Source organism: Centrocercus urophasianus, unplaced genomic scaffold (assembly GCF_019232065.1).
Source record: "Centrocercus urophasianus isolate 14NV4802_14NV808 unplaced genomic scaffold, USGS_Curo_1.0 seq_34, whole genome shotgun sequence".
Lineage (NCBI taxonomy): Eukaryota > Metazoa > Chordata > Aves > Galliformes > Phasianidae > Centrocercus > Centrocercus urophasianus.
The window spans coordinates 7,706,876-7,726,247 of record NW_024884911.1 but is presented as its reverse complement, the minus strand read 5'-3'; the positions used below and the strand labels follow the sequence as shown (position 1 = coordinate 7,726,247).

The window sequence follows — 19,372 nt, the reverse complement described above, 5'->3', positions numbered from 1 at the left end:
CTCCATTGGAAATGACCACCATGCAGGATGGCTGGTTAAAAAAATTCCTATGCAGAATTGTTGGTGTTTAAATTGATGCTCTTGCCAGAACCACTGAAGTCACTGCTTGCAGCTACATTCTGGGAATTAACAACTTATTTTTATTCCCTGAAGTGATCTTGCTGACAGATTTCTACAGGAAGTGAGGGATGAAGACTTACTGCTGTATTGACAAGATTTAATAACGATCACTGTGCGATTACCAATGTCAAAGTTAAGCGGTGCTGTCTGCCATCGCGGCCCAAACCCTCACTGTTACGTGAGGGATTGCAGCGGACACGCACAGCTCTGACGGCAATTTGTGCACTGCATCCCCTGCAGTTATCTGCACAACGGATCTGAAGAAATATCAGAAGTGACTCATAACCAAACAAACACTGCTTCCTTACTTTTAAGCCAAATGGAAAAAGATTTTCATTACAAGAAATTAGTGGGCGGGGGGGGAGAGGCCCTTTCAGAGATACGTGAACTTGATTTTTCATTTTCAAATATCTGAAAAGTTTTAAAAGTCAAGTGGCTGCTTATCTGGTGAGCACAAAATTGGGAACCGTCCAGTCCTTGGAATACTCAAGCTCTCCAGCTCCTGCTCACAAAGTAAAGGCTTACCTACGTAGGAAGTACATTTAAAAATGCTTTGCATGCCAAATCTTTCACGTTATTACAGTACTGCTACTGTTCAGCATGCAATTAACTCAGCTCCTTGAAATACGAGAGTACTAAGACTACCGTGCCATAAGGGGACCATATTGCCTGCAACAAAAACATATCTTAGCACAACGCTAAATATTTCTCTCTGCATAAATCTGGAGTCCCTTCCCCAGCAGTGCCCTCAGTCTCAGGGATGCCTTGTACCCAATGTGGGCCCTTCTCTGTCAGCAGCCTGGGTTAAGCCTCACACATTGTGGCAGAGCCCACGTCCCCAGCTCAACACCCTGCGCTGGGAACTCCTGGTGAGGTCTGATAAATGACACAAAGCTGGAATTCTTCAAAACAGTAACTGACTTGGTTGAAGCTCAGGTTTTTTCCCCTTGCTCCCACTTAAAAGAGTCTCTGCACTCATTTTCAAATGGCTACACAAGACCCAGGTACACACAGCTATGTTTTATGACCCTGGTTTTCATCAGAAATTCATCCCAGTATCTCATCAGAAGTGTTACACACAAAGCCATCCTCCGTTGAAAACATCAGCTTTTCTACAGCTTGCCGCTGTTGCTTCAGCTTCCAAACTCCTGAATTCTCTACAGCTCAGAAGAATCTGAGGACAGGCGCAGAAACACGCAGTTCAAGCTCCCTCTTCTCTCCAAGTGCCTCTGATAAACACCTTTGCACCGCTGCCCCACGCGCTCACAGCGCGGGCTGAGATGGCAGCGATGGCCGCCGTGGAGCTGCTCCATCTGCACAGAGCCGCACGGCCCCCGAGGCAGCACCCATGGAGCTGCTGTGCTCAGCGCTCAGTCGCGCACAAACAGCAGTTTGTTCTTTGAGACAAACATCCTTCCCACAAGGAAATAACAGTGACAAGCACTGAACTCCTGCCGGGAAGAGATCTATTATCCGAGCGTTTACCTTTATACCCTCTCGTCCCAAAAGGCAGTTTTTTAAAGCAGCTGAATGACATGCTTAACTACCATTGCCTTCATAGCTGCTCACTTGCAAAACAATTTGCATTCCTGTTTATTCTCTCATTCCGTGCGGTTATACGAAATTGCAATGAGGAACAAGATCTCATCAGTTCACACAATTTCAAGTAACTCAGGAAAGCATGACCCTGACATTTAGAGCTTTATTTCCCAATGCGAGCTGTAGCTTTACAATTCAACATGCCAGGGATTTCTCATCCTCAGGGCCAGGATAAAACTTCACAAATGCTGACTTGCACCTTCACTTAAATTCCGAAACGATACATGCATTTAAAACGATAAGTGACTACAATGTTGTTCTGACTCCTGCTAGAAACAAAATCACGAAGCTCAGAGTGCTGTGACAGAATCCTAGCGCTTCTTTTTAAAATGCATGTACTGGTAAAGAAAACCAGCTGGCTTTTAGGAAAAGGAGTTACAAATCGTGCAGTTCAATCGAGGAGAGCCCACTCCGCCACCCCACCTTCGTCTGTAGGACGACGTGCAGCGGGGGAACATCCCAGCTGAGCTCTGACAAGGGCACAGGAACGGGGATTTCACATTACGTAAAAACTCCGCTTTTCTTTATCGAAAGTTCTCAGAGTTAAGATATTCCAATTAGTCAGAATTCAATTAAACAAACCAGTGGCTTACATTCAAATGAATTTTCTGTTTGTAGAACAAATGGTATTCAGGAGAAACTACGAATATGCTGCCCTAATTACAGCTCTGCTCACAGTGGGAGGAATGAATACAGTAAACTGGCTTCTTTGTGCCCATACCCTCAGCACCCACCGTGACCCAGCACATTCACTTTGCACTTTGCTGCGCGCCACAATTCCCTTCTTGTTCACGCTCACAAATCACGCCATGAACACGAAGAGTTAATTTCTCATAAGGTTTCTGAACAAATAAGAGAAAATAACTTTGACCTGCTCAACTGCTGATTCACTGTACCGTGAGCTAAGACAAATGGCAAAAGATGATACTTACTTCATACAGCAAACAGCCCAAAGACCAGATATCGGATTTAAAGTTATAGCCGTTTTCATGTATTCTTTCTGGGGACATGTAGTATGGAGTTCCCACTGCAAAGAAAAGGAACAAATGAGGAGTTACCATCCAAGAAAGAGATGGTGCAACCCGCATTGTACAGAAACGTGACTTAGCTGAAGGATGAGGGTTAGCAGAAACAGCTCATTAGAGAAGTCTGGCACAAGACTTTGGAAAGAAATCATGCTTTCAAAGGCATATTCTCATCTAGAACCAAAAATACAACCACATGAACACTTGATGACTGCTGAACATTGCTGAAAGCATCTTTTCTATTTCAGAAATCTGAAGAAAGCTTTCCTTCCTCCTGAGCCACCGCTGCATCTCCCATGGGCAGAGCCACCATAAAACGACAGTTCTTTGGTTCACTCAGCAGCACAGGAAGCAGTGAGATACACATCACGGATGTACAGTGCTACAAGATCCCAGGACAGCACAGCACTGAGCATCCGCTGCCATTCCTGCACTAGCAGCACGACAGCCCAGCTCGAGACGATGAGGTGCCCCTGCTAAGAGTTTGGGAGACACTGGCTGGAGCAGGGAGGTGCCAGTGACAAACCTGACACAGGACAGGTACAGCTTTCTGGAAGAACCAAGAGAGTACTTGCAAACTTCTAAACGCTGTTCCAGCTCCAGTCCCATTAGGAGCTGCTGGATTTCCACGTACTTCCAAAAGTCTGTATTTTATCACAGGAAATTTACTACAGCATTTTGGACAGGACTTGCAGGAAATTATTAATAAATCCCTTACCTCGAAAAGGCTCTTTTTAAAATCCTAAATAAGTTTCAGTTGTGGTACTGAAAATACAAGACATCCTGACAGTTTCAACTACATCAAATAAACCTCAGATACATCATTTATTAAAACATCCAAGGACTTTCTATGCTCTCTCCTTTCCCATGCTTTTCCATCCTCTGTCAATTTTTTTTTTCTTTTTTTTTTCAGCATCCATCTCTTAATTAGAGACCTTTCACGCAAGATGGCAAATGTTTATTTTGCCTGTAACTTTCAGTTTGCCACTTCTTCACCCAAAGCCCTGACTGCAGACAGCTGAAAGATTCCTGAGCAGATGAACAGCGGCGCTGGAGGCAGAGGGGGGAGAGCTGTACCACCTTCCCCGGCTTTCCTCAGGGGTTTGCACACAGAAGGAAACAAATTACTTCTGGAGTGGAAAGCTCCTGAAAGGCAAAACCTCCCCAGAGAGCACACAGGGCCCAGCAACACGGGGTGCTGCCACCATCGGCGTGAGACCCGAGCAAAATCACCTCAGGCTCCTGGAGCTCAGAGCACGCTGCATTAAATAAACAGGCGAGTCCAGAACTTGGTTGCATTCCCATCATCCACAGGATCGAAACATGGGCCACGAGCCCATTGAGACAGGCACTGATATTTCACTGATAGACACCCATACAGATTTGCATAGAGGAACTGCACATGGTTAGAGCACTGATTCATTTTCCTCCTTAGAAATAGAGCAATCTGTTATATGAAGTTCTTGGTTTGGAAGTCTCCATTAGACACAAGCACATAAGTCACATCCCAACTTTTAAGTCAGTGCCTCTTCCCTTCTCAAATCTGAAAGAAGCCTACAACACTAGATGGAAGAGACACCTACATGGAAGAGAGCCTGCCACGACCAGCAGCAAGCAAAGGAGCAGGGCTGCAGCACGGAGCCACAGGAGTGAGCATGGAGCCCATTCCAGCTCTCCCTGCCCAACGTCTGCGTGCTCTATAGCACGTGGTGCCAGTGCTGGCCTCCAGCAGTAGCTGTTCTTGCTATCAGTTATTCTGGGTCACTGCGTGACAAGCTCAGAGCAAATAACAACGTGTGGGCTCTAAAGTTACGGTCCTGCCTGCCATGTTAGCAGGGGTCTGCTTGGTAGGCTAAAGTTGTCGTTTCAGATAACGCCTTAAAACAACCTTCGATCAAAGCAAAATGACAGGGTTTGTAACACGGATGAGTGCGTTATGGTCCAGATTTCATTTTTTGTGCATTAGTCTGTTCCATTATATTAATAGGCCTGCGGAGCAGTCCGTGCCTGATCTGATTTTATGAAGTCTACCTTGCACATTTACCTATCATTACTGTAGTGTTGTCAGCAAATATATGAACAAGCAGGGCTCCGCATTTCAGAACTGATGCATTAATTTTTAAATAGCCGTCATGATAAAAGACTGACAAGCCCAATTCTCTTTATGGCCTGTCCAACATTACATGGGAATCTCCTGTAATGAGCATCTTCTAGAAAACCGCACAAGACTTCCAATGCAATCAGTCAGGGCTCACCATTGCATCACATTAGTCAATTTGACAAGAATAGTCTAATCGGAGACCATTAATCAGAAACTTTCTTTGGCATTCGCCCAGCTGAAAATACAGAATATTGTTCAGATTCAATATTAATCACCAGCTGCTAGAGTAATGCCTTTAAAGTTACAAAGGTTGCAGAGCCATAGAGAAGATTATGACTAAGCAAGCATCTTCCTATTCTATTCCTGGAAGTCAAAGCACTTTGCTTGAATATCAGCCTGCCTCAAAGATCTCAGAACAACATCTCTTCCTACCCCCTGAGCACTGTGTGTGCAGCTAAAACACCCACATGGACCAGAATGGCTACGGTGCAACATCCAAGGGAGGGAAGCGCTAATTATTCTGAGTGAGATGAAGAGCAGTCTCTTGTTTCTCCAGGAAAACACACAGGCAAAGGCAAAGAAGCTATTTCTGAAATAAAACTCACACAGCTTTGCTCCGACACAGAGTTTGAACCAAACAAACAGATAATGGTGCAGCTCCAGCAGCCACCGAGCATGGATACCCTGCACTGAGCTCCCAAACCTGCCCCAGGAACACCAGGTGCAGAGCTGCATCGCCTCCAATGCAGAGAGGCACTCAGTGCGCAGGGAAGATGTTGCTCAACGATCTTGAAAACATTCTTCAGCTTGAATCAGAGGATCAGAGGAGTTCTGTTGCGAAAGTGACAGCGGCTGAGTTTGTACGTACACAATTTTATTTTCTAAACAAAGCTTCCCCCCGCACAAACACAGTTTAGCCAGGGATCAATGCTCCCCATGAAATTTATACTTGGCTGCTCATAGGCAAAAATAAGAGAAAATCTGCCCCACGTTTTTCAGCTGCTCCCTCACAAAGAGGCTCACTCACTGAACGCAGCACAGCACAGCCTGGTCTCTCGCAGCACTGCTCTCCCACACCTCAGGCACACTGCCAGCACATCCAAACCAGCACAGAACATTTCCCACTTTTCTCACAGGCTCTCTATGCTTCTTAAACAACATTATAAGACAAAGGCATCTCCTGACACGAATCAAAATCCACAGCCATATTTGGCTAAAAAAATACAAAACCAACTGATAAGTTGTTTTGCTTTCTACCTACCGCTTTACTTTCTCACAGCAGGCAACACAGTTCTGCCTATGAAAGAACCTAACAAGTTCTGACCTTTATGCATCTTTACAGAGTATTCCCAGTTTCAAACCAAGAGATATCAGAGCACAACATGGGCCTCAAAGGGGTAATGGTGATTAAAGCACTCCTTCCTTTCGGAGATGCTCTGCTCCTGTCAAAACAAACTTTGTCGTGGTTTGAAGTACTGGTGATTTTTGAAACGTGTTCATTACAAATGAAAAAAAAAACCAAAAAACTGCTCAAAAGCAGTTGATGCCATCCACAAGTAACGCTGTTGTTAAAAACAGTTTAAAGATACTGATACAGTATCTTCTAAGCAACTAGCTTAACTCTAATACTCAAGACACATTATAACACATGCCATGACATTAGGAAAAATATTTTAGTAAGTTTTAATACCTGGTGGTGCAAATAATGCAGGGAAGCAGTTCTGCTTGCAAGGGCACTGCTCCCACCTGCCTCATCTCTCCAAACAAGCTCATGGGCTCCCAAGAAGTCTCAGCATTATTTTAATTGTCTGGTTTTTAAGTATCAGTCGCCAAATGTTTGCATTACTTGGGAGATACTTCCAGATACTTTTGTAAAAGAATGGTTTGGGAATCAGACCAACTTTCAGGCATTAATTTTTGTATTCTGTCCTATTTGCAGGAGACTTCATCTGTCCCTGGTCCTTCTGTGACAAGACACGAAGCTTCCCATGTTCTCAGCTGTCAAGAATAAGCTTCTTTCGACTGCTGAAGAAATATTAAATAACAAAAACTAGATATGATACAGCTTCTCTTTACACTGGGATTATAAAGCGAACAAACAAAAGAAGCAATCAAAACCTGAGCAGCTCAGCTCAGGGAAACCAGAAGAGCATCTCAGCCACTGCTCCCCCTGCTTCAGCCATGCCTTAGTGACAGAAGCACTGAAGATCTGTGAGTGCCTGACAGGAGATGGGCAGGCTGTGTCCCAAGCCCTGGCAGAGCATGTCAAGCAAAACAAAAACGAAGCTGAAGGCAAAAGCACTGAAATGTACCTTAAATTACTTCAAACCGCAGTGAGGCACCCAGGCTAATTGTCTCAAGGAAAACAAAAATTAATTTACTTATTGCTACAAAGAACATTTTCTGAATAGTATTTCAGCTCTTCCTAGGAGACCTGTTGATTTAAGTTCTCTGTTTTCATTTTTTTTTTAAAGTTACAGACACAACCTGAGGTGACTTTCAGTCACACCTCTCACATGCAGGTACTGCAATACACCTGCAGTAACTCTGCAGCAATTGTTTCTCACACAAACAGCACCTCAGGAACACATCCAAAAGCCAAAGTTTCTCAAGATGTGATGCAAGGAATATTGTCTGTTGTAGTATAAGGGAGATTTCTTGTGTGTGTCTCTATCTCTCAAAAAAACAAAAACAAAAAAAACAAAAAAAAAAAAACCACTCAAATTTCCCCCTCCCCCAGGGTACTCGTACTCTGTTTCAGATGACAAACTGGCCCAGCAAGCCAATAACAATAAAGGAAAAAACCAACAAACAACCTATTTACAAACGAGTTCCTCTGATGACTGCACATTTGCTCCCCGTTCACCTGCACATCCAACAAGGAACTGGAGAACGAGCAGCGCCCCATGCAGCCCACAGAAGGCTTGCCTTACACACGTCCCAGAAGGAGAATCCGCTCTGAGTTCCTTCTTGTCCAAGAACAATTCACAAGTCATCTGCTCCAAAACAGATGTTTTTTTGGTTTTTGCTTTTCAAGATGCAAAGCCCTTCAGAAGCTTTGTATAAGCCAACTCTATTTGGCAAAAGAATGAGCACGTTACTCAGTTCCACAGTAAAATCGTTCATTTTAAAATTAATGGAACTCTTCCGTATAAATTGCATTTATTGTATTCATTAATCCTCCTCCTAAAATAAAATCTTTCCTTTTATTGTTAAATTTCCCAAAGTCCATGCAATGTTAAATGCTGCCTATTCATAATACCACTGTAACATTTACAATATTCCTAAGTAATGAGGCTTTAGAGCAAAACCCAACAACGAGGCGATTCTAACGTGCCTGCTGGTCACGCCGTAGCTGAGCAGATCTGCCTCCGGATGCACGTCTCAGGGATCACCAAATTAAAGATCAGACATAAACAGGCACCGCCAACAAAGCCGGGCAGAGCAGAACGTCCCGGCCCTGGGAGTGCTGAAGCATCAGGACGGAGAGCAGCCTGGGGAGCACAGCTGGGACCAGGCGCTGCCTGCAGGGCCACAGGCTGCTCTGGGGACACAGTGCTGGGCAGTGGGGGGAACAAGATGGGATGCAGCAGAAGGAAAGGCTGTGGGCAGGAGGTGCCCAGCTCCCAGAGCAGCCATCCCTCAACACACAGGGCTCGCCAGCCTTTCCTGCGCCGTGTACGGGCAAATCTTTCATTTTTCTCTCATTACCCCGGCATGTACTGTCACTTAATTTTTATGTACGCAATCCTTCCTGACAAATATGATCTGCTGCCTGGTAATTCATCTGACATTCATTCTGCTCTGTGCTCTAATTACAGCTCCCATCCCCAGCGCGGTGGCCTGGTGGTTCACCTGTCAGACGGGTCATGGAGTGGCCAAACACCCCTTCATGCAGCCCAGTATTGGCAAATGCAAGGGAGAGAGAAATGCATGGCTCCATCCGCACAGCCCTGCGCTGGATTCATGGGTCAGCAGCCAGCAGAGGCCCAGGCCGGTTGCCGGGGCAACGGGGCTGCACTGAGCGCCCGACTCAGCCCGGCCTGTGCTCCATCCCTCACGGCTACTGCCACAAACGTCCTCATCGTGCCAAAACTAGGATCACACTTTCCTGCTGCCACACAGCCTATGTGCCTGGCAAATGGATGATAAACAAATAAACACAGCTTCGAGCATGCAGTTCCTTCTCTGCCTGCAAACACGCTCCTTTCGCTTGAAGGATGGTGGGCGGCAGTCTGCCCATCCCCACACAGCACCCGCTGCCTCCAAATCTGCTCCCTGCTGCCCAGCAATGCTCTGCACCCACCCAGGATGCAGATGGCGAGGAGGGGAAGCGGAGGCCCAATCTTCCCATCTCTTCCCATCTCTTCCTAAGGAGCTCTCAACAGCGCAGAGCAGTCCTGGTGATGGCCACAGGCCGGGAAGCTGGCTGCACATGGCTTCCTGGCCCCAATTTATTCTTATTAATGTAGTAAGCACAGCAGTCAGACTAGATAACATCATGTAATTAGACAGTCCCATTTTTGCCTGTTCAAATGATGAGGTTTATAACTTTCCGTGAAGAGGATTCATTTTAACCTAGTGAGTCTAGTGCATGTATCCTAGGGTAAGCTGATGCAAAAGGAAATCTAGCCTTTTATGAAAGTTAACTGGAGAAATGACTAAGCTTCTTCTAAGCACACAAAATAAGGCATACATCTCCCTTCTTCGTGCGTTGAGAAGCCACAGTGTCGACACTCAACTAAGTTTGCATTCATATAAACAAACAACAGAGCAAGAGTTGCATCAGTGGAGGAAATCGAATGGGTGAGGACAAACAGGGAAACAAAGAAGTTCTGTGTTCCAAAAATCAACAGAGCGCCCTACATGTGGGAGCTCTGACTGTGCTGAGAAGCAAGGGCCCTCCTCTGCTGAGCACAGCAGGCATGACTCAACAGACACGTCAACACAAACGGGAAACGAGCCACCTCTCCTCTGCAGGCACTTAGGGCACAACTAACAACCATGAAAGATTTTATACTCTAAGCCGAAGAATGAACTCTGTATACTGTACACTTTTCCACAGCTCTGTAATTAATGCTAATAATAAAATTTTTATGATGCAGTTTCCACATAGTTCCTTCACGTTAACAAACGATCACTATTTATCACTTGATTCACACTGAAACACATTCTCCTTGAAGGAAAGGATTTGTCCTAAGCACTTCAACTTGTAGACAGAACAAAACATGAAACATAAGATGTTTTTTAAGAATTCTCTTCAGGATGTGAGAAAAAGCACACGGCCAGTCTGGTTTCCTAGAGCTTTTACTTTCTCCTGTAAGAACAGGCACGGAGGTTCATTTGTGTAAGAAATCAGTTTGCTTTGCCAGCTTTATGGACAGCTAACTTTCTAGAAATCTTATTGGAATTGTAATTTTAAAATGGTGGAAGAAGTTACTTCTCTGCAAACAGATGGGAAAGAACCACTGTTACTTAAACACGGTATGTATATTGTTCACTATTGTTTTTGCATTTTCCCATTGACTTATCCAGAAAACTTGCTATCACTCTGATTCCATGACAAGGCCGTGGGCTTCTGAGGGAGGGAAAGATAAGCAACAGATATCGTACAACCTTTTACATCAACATGAACTTTGCTTATAAGCAAACTCTGAAGTCTGCCTGAAGTAAACCACTTCAAAAATGTAAATCTGGTCAGAAAACAGTTCACCACTGTAACAGAAGGCTACCTCCAGTGATGTCCTGCAAGACACCGGGCAGCCCAAGTTCTGCTGAATATATCCACTAACTGTGGGAATGCTGCTGTCCTTGTGGATAACAAGAACCTGAAATGAACCGAAGCACAGCATAGCATAGAATAAAATTTCAGAGAGATAAGTATCGGAGTCTGAAAGCAGCATACGATTCAGCAAGAATGAAAGTAGAGAAAGCAAACTATGCTTCGGCAGAAACAAAGCTGCACACACAGCAGAGCAGGAAAACAACCTTCAGATACATGGAAGGCATTAAGAAAACTTGGATCTATTAAACTGAAGCTGAATTTCAAAGTGAAGTCCCTCTTTGGAACAGACAAGCTGTGAGGGCCTTAAATACCTTCCTCTCCTCAGACAGCATCACAGTCCTTGCTCAGGGGAAGACAGCTGAGCAGCATCTGCCAAAAAACAGTGGTGGTGCAACATCTAATTCTAGTAGGCAGAGTACAGGCAACTATGCTATTCAGGGTGGAAAAGCTGCAATTGTTACATTTGCTATAAATCACACCTTTAACAGGCCAGACATTCCAGAAAAAAAAAAAAACAACAAAACAACAAAACCATCAAATGCAAGTTTTAAAGCAAAAAAAACAGTAAGAATTTTTATAGGAATACTCCATCTGTTTCAAGACTATTCAAAAAGGAAATAGGAGAAAACAATGTATGTGCCCCTCAAACCAAACCTGTCATTACAGGACAGTAGACACCACTTCCTTTGAACATCACAGTTGACAACTGTACAGTAGTACCTGCTTACTGATGAGAAGAATCATCTTACCTAAGGAATGTGCTGCAGTGGTTTTAGAACTAAAAAACCGGCCTAATCCAAGATCTCCCAGCTTCACCACCCCTGTGGCTGTTATAAACACGTTGGCTGGTTTTATGTCTGCAAGAAGAAAAAGGTAGAAGGTCAAAGCCACAAAAGGTTATTTGGTTCTAATACTGCAATAGAAGCATAGCCTGGAGCATTGCCTGTACAGGACAGACTCGAACAGAACTGTGTTTCCTTGCAGCTTTGATAGGCTGAGTCTTTTACAACTTCAGGTTCCATACACACACAACAGAGCATACTTCTCAACACACAAAAAATACCAGTGAGGAAAAGTGATTGGAAATAGCATCACACGATAGCAGCAACCTCTTTAACGGATGTAATCAATCAAAGCAACGCTGACTTGTTCCCCAAAGGAAGCAAACAATTTTCTGCATGAAACCACCCACAAATTACTGTCCTACTACACTTAAATTCTGGGCTCCGTACAGCCCATTCTGCTTGTGTGCTGTAAAAAATCACCAGAACCCTGGTTTCCCAAGAAGTCTCACATCAGGCTGAAAGTTAGGGAGGCTTTTTCTCACAGTTAGAGAAGACTAAATGCACAGGATCCCACATTTCTGTTACCTGCGGTACAAGTAATTCAGGTACAGACCAGCGACACGAGGGGTGGAAAGAGAGCAAAAATGACATCACACAGCTGAAAAAACTGGTTAAGAGTTCACTGCTTCCAAGAAGGAAAGAAACGGCAGAAGCAGCAGAGGCTGGTATTCGTGCCTTTTGCATACCTGCACCTCTTGGGTCAGGTCCTTCACTAAGCATTTTAGTTACACTAAAGCAGCAATGCAATTTTTTGTGAAGTTCAAAGCAAAAAGTTCTAAGACAAGAGATTCAAAATAATTAACAGAAATAGAGAACAGGCAATCAGAGCGTGGGACGTATTTGTATCAATACTTGAGAAAATCTTGCAGGAGAGGAAAACTCTCCTAAACTCTCTGAGGTCACAACTCATATAATGAAGCCTATTTCTTAGAGGGCTCACTGTATCCAGTAGTCTCAGCATTTTACTTCTGACACTTTCCTAATGGCATGTTTGACACTTCTACTCAATATCGGTGTCTGGAATACAAAGCAGCTCATCTTCCTAATAGCACACTCACTTCGGACTGAATCCTTTAACAATGAGGCAAAAAGACAGGAGGAGAAATCCATCTTGCAAGCTCCAGCCTCTCTAAACATGCATTGGCTGAACATCAGCATAATTGTTTTTGAATGTAGGCGCTTACTAATTGGAACATTATATTATTATTCAGTGAAAAGAGACTGAATTAATGTTACCTCTGTGCATCACCCTGCGGGAGTGCATGTGTTCAACCGCACTGCATAGCTGCACAAAATATTTCCACACCGTCCTTTCTGGGATTAACCGTTTCTGCTTCTTAAAATACTGAGGAAGGAAATAAATAAAAGATCAGTGAAAAAGCAACACATCCTGGACTCGCGCTCATCAGCTGCCGGTTGCTCATGTCTCCCAGATCTGCAACAGACTTTTTTTCTGATTAGCTTTAACTCCTCTCTGTATGCAAACTTCAATGCAGTTCACTAATTAACAACTATTACGAAAAATACGCTTAAATAGGTTTGACATTTTTGAATGGACACCAATTATAATCAGCATTAATCTCCTTAATTACCTTGCAAAACATATTTAATGCCTCAAAACAACAAATGTCTCAAATATTTTGCCTTAAGTAACAAAAGATCATTAAAAAAAACCAACCTCATAAACATTCATTATCATACAGTCTATTAACAACAGAGAAATGTGTTTCCTCTTCTGAGAAGATGGCCATAGCATCAATAAAGTATCCGTATTTCTTCCATGATCAGGTGGGATAATATATTCCTTTTCATGCATAATAGGAATATTAAATTAACCGAAGTATCTCCAGTGAGATGCAAAGACACTGCTGATCAAGACACACATGGGTTTGGAAAGAGACAGTTTTTATGTGCATTTATGCAGCGTCAAGCACAGCCGAGTCCAGATTCTATGGACCTCTGGGTGCTGACGACTCTCAGATAAAATAATCATAAAGATGATGCATGAGTAAGAAGCAGTGCAGCACAGGAATGGTTATTTCCAACACTTCACTCTTCCTCCCCAGTAACTTATTACAGGATAAACAACCAGTCATACGCTGCAGTGAAGGCTAAACATGATGCACCTTCAACGTCTCCATTTCAGGACCACACTGCAGCTGTGCACATCCTGCAAAGTACCTCCTCCAATGCTTCCCAAAATTGCACTACTTCCAATTATTGGTCCCCGACTTCTCATTGCTTCTTCTTGTGCTACACACTGAGCACGTTCTTCCTCTGAAGCACTAACAAAATCCACTTCCAACACACTTGCAGTGGTTTAAGATTTACCCTCAGCCTTTGATATATAAGGTATTGCAGGATAACAACCAGCTCTGAAACGCTGTTCATCCTTCTAGCACTCCACAACCACATTTCTTTTGCATCATACCCTTGAGAATTTCAGTCAGCAGCATGCAGAAGCAAGAATAAAGGAAGGAAATTGGCTGTTGCCCCTTTCTGCATCTTGTGCTTTTTCCTCTCAGTACAGACATCTGATGTCCGTTGTCACATTTTGTATTTTATGTGAGATGCTGTTACTGGTTCGTGTTTGACTCAAGTAATGGCAAATTTTATTTTGCACATCAGCTGTGAAGGGGCACAACCGTGCAATTCCCCAGGCAGCAAGCCTGACAGCTTGCAACAGTTTCAAACCAAAACTTGATAGAGAGCACAGAGGAATTACAGAGGGTGAAGGATAAAGTGTTATATACATGATAATATTATTTAATTTTCAGTAAAGTATTTAAGAGTGGATATGCAAGACCACAAGCGATAATTTTCCGAATGTCATGTCCAATAAGACTTGCCTGACATTTACAAGAGAGCCCCAACTCTCCAGTGGGTTATGCAGCGGCACTCCCTTACATCAGCTTTACAATTCCTCATAAATAATGCAGGCAACAGGGGCGTGACAAAGACAGTCCCTGTTTTTATCACTCTCGCACCTTCAGAGCTCTGCTGCTGCTGCTCCCACCGCCTCTCCAACATGAAAATCCTCACGTCAGCCTGACCTCCCCAGGGGCGGGGGAGCGGTGGTGCTGCAGAGGAGCGGGCAGCAAACCTGGCTTCAGCAACTCTGCTTCCAACTGTGCTCAGGAGGAGAATTCAATTTCCTCCTGGTGTTGGTTGGTGGGTATTTCAGTTGTTAAAAAAACAATTTTAAAAAATAACAACAAATAAACATCTGAATTCAAATATTTGCATCACTGAAAGGCGACTTATACGACTCAGGAAAGGCCCTGAGCATTCTCCCCACTCGTGTGACAAAGGTGTGGGAGAACAGACCGGACCGGGAGCCCTGGCAGAGAGAACGCGTGCTATGCTGCTTCCAGATACAAAACATGTCTGTATATATGACATAAAAATAATTTTATGATAATTAAACAGCCAATTCTGACAGATGAAAAAACGTATTCATCAGTAAGAAAGGTTTTATACTAACAGCTGAACATTGGGTGGGAAGCAAGTATTTCCCATGATGATTTCTGACAATTATGTCGGTAAAACTTCTTGTAAGCTAAGATTTAAAAACAAGACAAACACCTGCAAGGCCCAGGGAGACGGCAGCCCTAACTCTGCCCTCACAGCCCCACCTGCTACCGAAGTCCTTGGCAAATTGCAGGTTTCCTAAGAGCTGTTGGGAAAAGAGGAAAGGTCAGCATGGGAGGAGCTTGGTGCTGGGATCTGCCCCAACCTGGTATCTGGAATTCCTCATAAAGCTCCACTCTTGGCTGCAGGTAACTGCAGGTGAGGCTCTCAGCTCTCAGTAAGGAATGACAGGAGGCTCTGGGTCTGCTCTGCCGTGGCCCAGCCCAGCACACTCACACCCCAGGCACTTCCCTGAGACGGAGCACATTTTCATGGGAAGTGTAAATCTGGCCACTGACTGTGGACTCAATGTGTAACTTGTTTGACAGCCTTTGGCCTAGTGCCTCATAGCTCTGCTGGCAAAGAAAACAAATCTGTTAATAAGATATTTTAACTGTGACAACAAGGAGGAGGAGAACTTTCCAAACATTCATTTATGATAATTACAGAATAATGATGGCAAAAAAACAGGTAAAACACTGAGAGAAGGTTGAGAGTGCTAACAAACATGATATAACACATCTGTTCTCACAAGGGATGTATGTCTAAAGATTAACATGTCAAAGAAAATATAAAAGCAGGTGGTAACAGCTTAACTAAAGCTGGTTTGCAGCGATACAAGTATTCCTGAGAGCAACATAAGAGAAGAGCAAGAACTTGAAACATTTTCTCAAACCCAAATCCCTTTTGCGAGGAAAGTCAATACACTGCCTTGAATGCCTTCAGAGTGGCAGACATGCTACCTGAACACCAAATCCAACAAGAATCAAGTGTCCCCATCAATCAGAAACGGGACAGATCAATGCCGTAAGGAACAGCACGCACTCACCACCCCACTCTGCAGCCTCTGCTTTGGGAGGGGTTGGACTGGGGACCTCCAGAGGTGTCTTCCAACCCCTACAGTTGATCCACCCAGGTCCTGCCACCGTCCTCCAGGTGAGCAAACCCCAAGGAGCACCAGCACACAGCTGCCTCCTGGCCCAATGGCTGAGTGCCCGCAGCCCCTCAGAATCAACAGGTCCTTACCTTTATCATCTGGGAGAGATCACCAGCATCTGCCAGCTCCAGGACAATGTTAAGTTCATTGTCTTCAATGAAAGAATCCAAATATTTAATTATATTGGGGTGGTTCAGTTGCTGTAGACAGAGGGAGTGCAAGAAGATGAATAACAGCGCAGTAACAACTCAAAGATGCACAACCTGCATCATTTTTGTAATCGTTATGCAAAGCAGTTGGAACAGATGAAACTACAAACCGTGCTGTGGGTTATCCCAGTAAAAAGTACGTGAGAGAAATTCATTTATCAAAAGCACGGCATAATAAAGTGTGTTTGGAGAGCAACACAGCCCAGAAGGAGGCGAAGCTGCTTTTCCTCTTGTAAACACATTTTTAAAGCAGCGTTCTGAGAGAAACTTGGTAAGCAGTGACACCAGACATACAAATAACCCAACAGAACCACAGAATCAACTGATTAAAGCACTGCTTTCTAAAAACAAAAGTAGAATTCAACTAAAATCTGATGGAAGTAAAATAAGGTGCAAATTGCTTGCAGTACATTGGCCTACTTTTGCCATTATTTATGCTTACATATTTGTTTCTTATTTTTATTTAAGAATAGGCTTTTTCCTCATGGTATCTTTTTACCATCAATGTTCCTTAAAAATGTGCATCTACTCTGACTGTTAATTTACTTGCAGACCTAAATTAAGAAACTTGCTCAAATTAAAATTTATCTTACTATTTTATATCTGAATTTCTTAGAATGGAAACCTGTGATTTCTTAGGAGAAAATGGAGAACTCAGATTTCTCTCCTCATTCCCTCTTGCTCATTTTGCATTACATTTTCTTTCACTCAAGCTCTTAGATATGCAGTAAATTCAGAAACTACTGAAGTGAGCATTTCATCTACTAAACAGCTGTGACTCAACCTGCCTATTTCAGGGGTTACAAAGCCAAAAGAAACACTGTTACAATCCATCATGCTAATCAGGCTCTCTGCATGCACATTAGGGATAGATTCTCCTCCGCGATGCCTCGACACTGGCACACATTAGCACTAATGGGATCCATGTGCAGGCATCAGGAGAGGAGCAATCCCACCAGACAGAGACATGGATAAATAAAGAAATCGCAGAGCCCATCGTCTCTGGGCAATTTCTCTCATGTGTCTGCGCTCAGATACATCAGCCTGAGATCAGATTCCAGGCAAGAGAGCAGCAAAGCCTCGAGCAGAACAGGTACTGACACCCAACGCGCGTCAGGATGCCTCGCGTCCATCAAACCAGCTCTCAGGGCACGGCCGATGGCAGAGCGCTGCACACTGCTCTTGTAGGTAAAGCTAAGCCTCTGATTTGAGAGCTCCTTTCTGCCTTCTGTAGGACTTTTTGATGGGAAAACTCTGCTGAGCTCCCGGAGGCATCACGGAGTTCATACAATCCAACAAACCTAGCTTGAGCCCTCAGCACCACGAGCCAACAGAGCACATCAAACCACCACAGCAGTGACAGCGACGGCAGCCTGCGCCCTTCCTGCCATGCTGGCACTTCTCTCTTCCTGCATTCCAGCCTCTGGTTTACCCCACACAACCTCTAACAATGCTTAGGTCTGAGCGGCGATAGCTATGAAGATTCATTTCCCTTCAACAACAGAAAATAATTAAACAACCTGCACAGTAATGATTTGCATATTAAACAAGATACTATGATGTATGCAGACTGTCAGTAAATATCCCTGCACTTCCCCTTCACCCTAACTAAACAAATTTTTTGGAACGTTGTCTGGTCTTCTCCAAGATATTGTGCAAACAAACAACAAAAAATGTCATCAGCTGGTGTTTTTCCTCAAAACAAACAAATCGAAAAATAAAATTCTTACCTTCAAGAGGTCAATCTCTTTAATGCAATCTTGCCTAGCCTTGGCATCCATCATTTCAAAAATCTTCAAAGACAAAAAAGCAGAAGATCAAAGTGAGATGGTGACAAAATCCAAGAACTTATTCAACAAGGAACTGGTCTTTGCTTCCTGCCTTTGTACAGCATCTACTGCAATGAGCTTACACACATGCAGCCCACAGACCAAAGACGAATGTTTTCTTTATTTTGAAGCCACCAAAGGGCTAACAATAAGGTAAACTAACCTTAGAAGCTGTAGGTAACATTCCAAGCAGCGGGAGAAACAGTGCCATCCTGTTCACTACACAGAAAGACTGAATTCCAGTGCTCACCTGAACTTTCTTTAACGCCACAGGTTTTCTGTCCAGAAGACAAGTTGCTTTGTAAACTTCACTGAACTGTCCTCGCCCGATCTTCTTCTCTATCTGAAAGTCTGCCAGTGTGCAGCGATACGGGTACGACGTTAAATGTCTCTGTTGGATTTAAAACAAGTCACATCTTCAGCAGCCAGCCCCAGCCCCATACCCAGGCAGAGCCAGCCACAGCAGAATGCAGCTGCCGTAACCTCGCAGCGCAGAGGGGCGCAGGTGGGAACAGAACCAGCGCAGGTACAGCTGCCAGCCCAGCAACTTCTACCAGTGCTGCACAACCAGCGTAAGGATGTCTTACAGGATGCATTCCTTGTACCAGACTTAGGGCTCCAGAGAACACAATAACACACTACCCTAATGTCCATGCAATGCCTGCTAATTAAAGCAGGCACATAATTGGATATTTATCTCCAGGCCATCAGCAGCAGCTTTTTCAGTTTAACTCCCCTAAAAGAGCAAAACCACTCCTCTTCACATGAAATGACACTCTGAGTAATTCCTTCTGAAACACCAACGCCACAGGTACATTTTTCCATCTAACACGACCAGCATTTCAGTACTTTGATACCATGAGAAATGGTTTTCGTTTCTCCAGGCAGAGGACAGTACGACAAGAGCTTACTTTGCACTTATGCATCAAGGCTGCTCCCACAGAAATGAGCAGCTCATTCCAGCATCTCATTGGAACTGTTCAGTGCTCCCCTCCCCAGACACAGCTCAGCCCCCCGTGCCCTGCACAGCTCCACTGCCCCTCAGCCTCCACACAGCTCCCCTCGAGTACTGTGAAAGTTGGAGATTCCTGCCTGGGAGGAATAAAGACAACACTTCTAATGAGACTTTATGAAGCAGCTACAACAAAATTTTCTCTTATGAAAGAAATTCATACTAGGATCAGGGATGGTACCTGTTTGCCTTTCACTAAATTGAGTGTTTACATCTACAGTGCCTAAGTGCAAATTAGTATTTTAAGCATGTGCCAAGAAATATCTAGCAACTTCTTAAC

At 44.0% G+C, this 19,372-nt stretch overlaps 1 protein-coding gene across 2 annotated transcripts in view; it reads right to left on the bottom strand.

Moving 5' to 3' along the window:
- NEK6 (NIMA related kinase 6) overlaps positions 1-19,372 on the bottom strand; it is a 46,611-nt gene that overhangs the window by 5,178 nt on the left and 22,061 nt on the right. For both annotated transcript variants that reach the window (XM_042830899.1, XM_042830898.1), the window contains exons 3-8: positions 18,331-18,471; positions 17,982-18,044; positions 16,132-16,242; positions 12,712-12,820; positions 11,380-11,487; positions 2,652-2,746 (exon numbers count right to left, since the gene is read on the bottom strand). In XM_042830899.1, the coding sequence (XP_042686833.1) occupies positions 2,652-2,746; positions 11,380-11,487; positions 12,712-12,820; positions 16,132-16,242; positions 17,982-18,044; positions 18,331-18,471 (627 nt within the window). The remainder of the gene's footprint in view (positions 1-2,651; positions 2,747-11,379; positions 11,488-12,711; positions 12,821-16,131; positions 16,243-17,981; positions 18,045-18,330; positions 18,472-19,372) is intronic.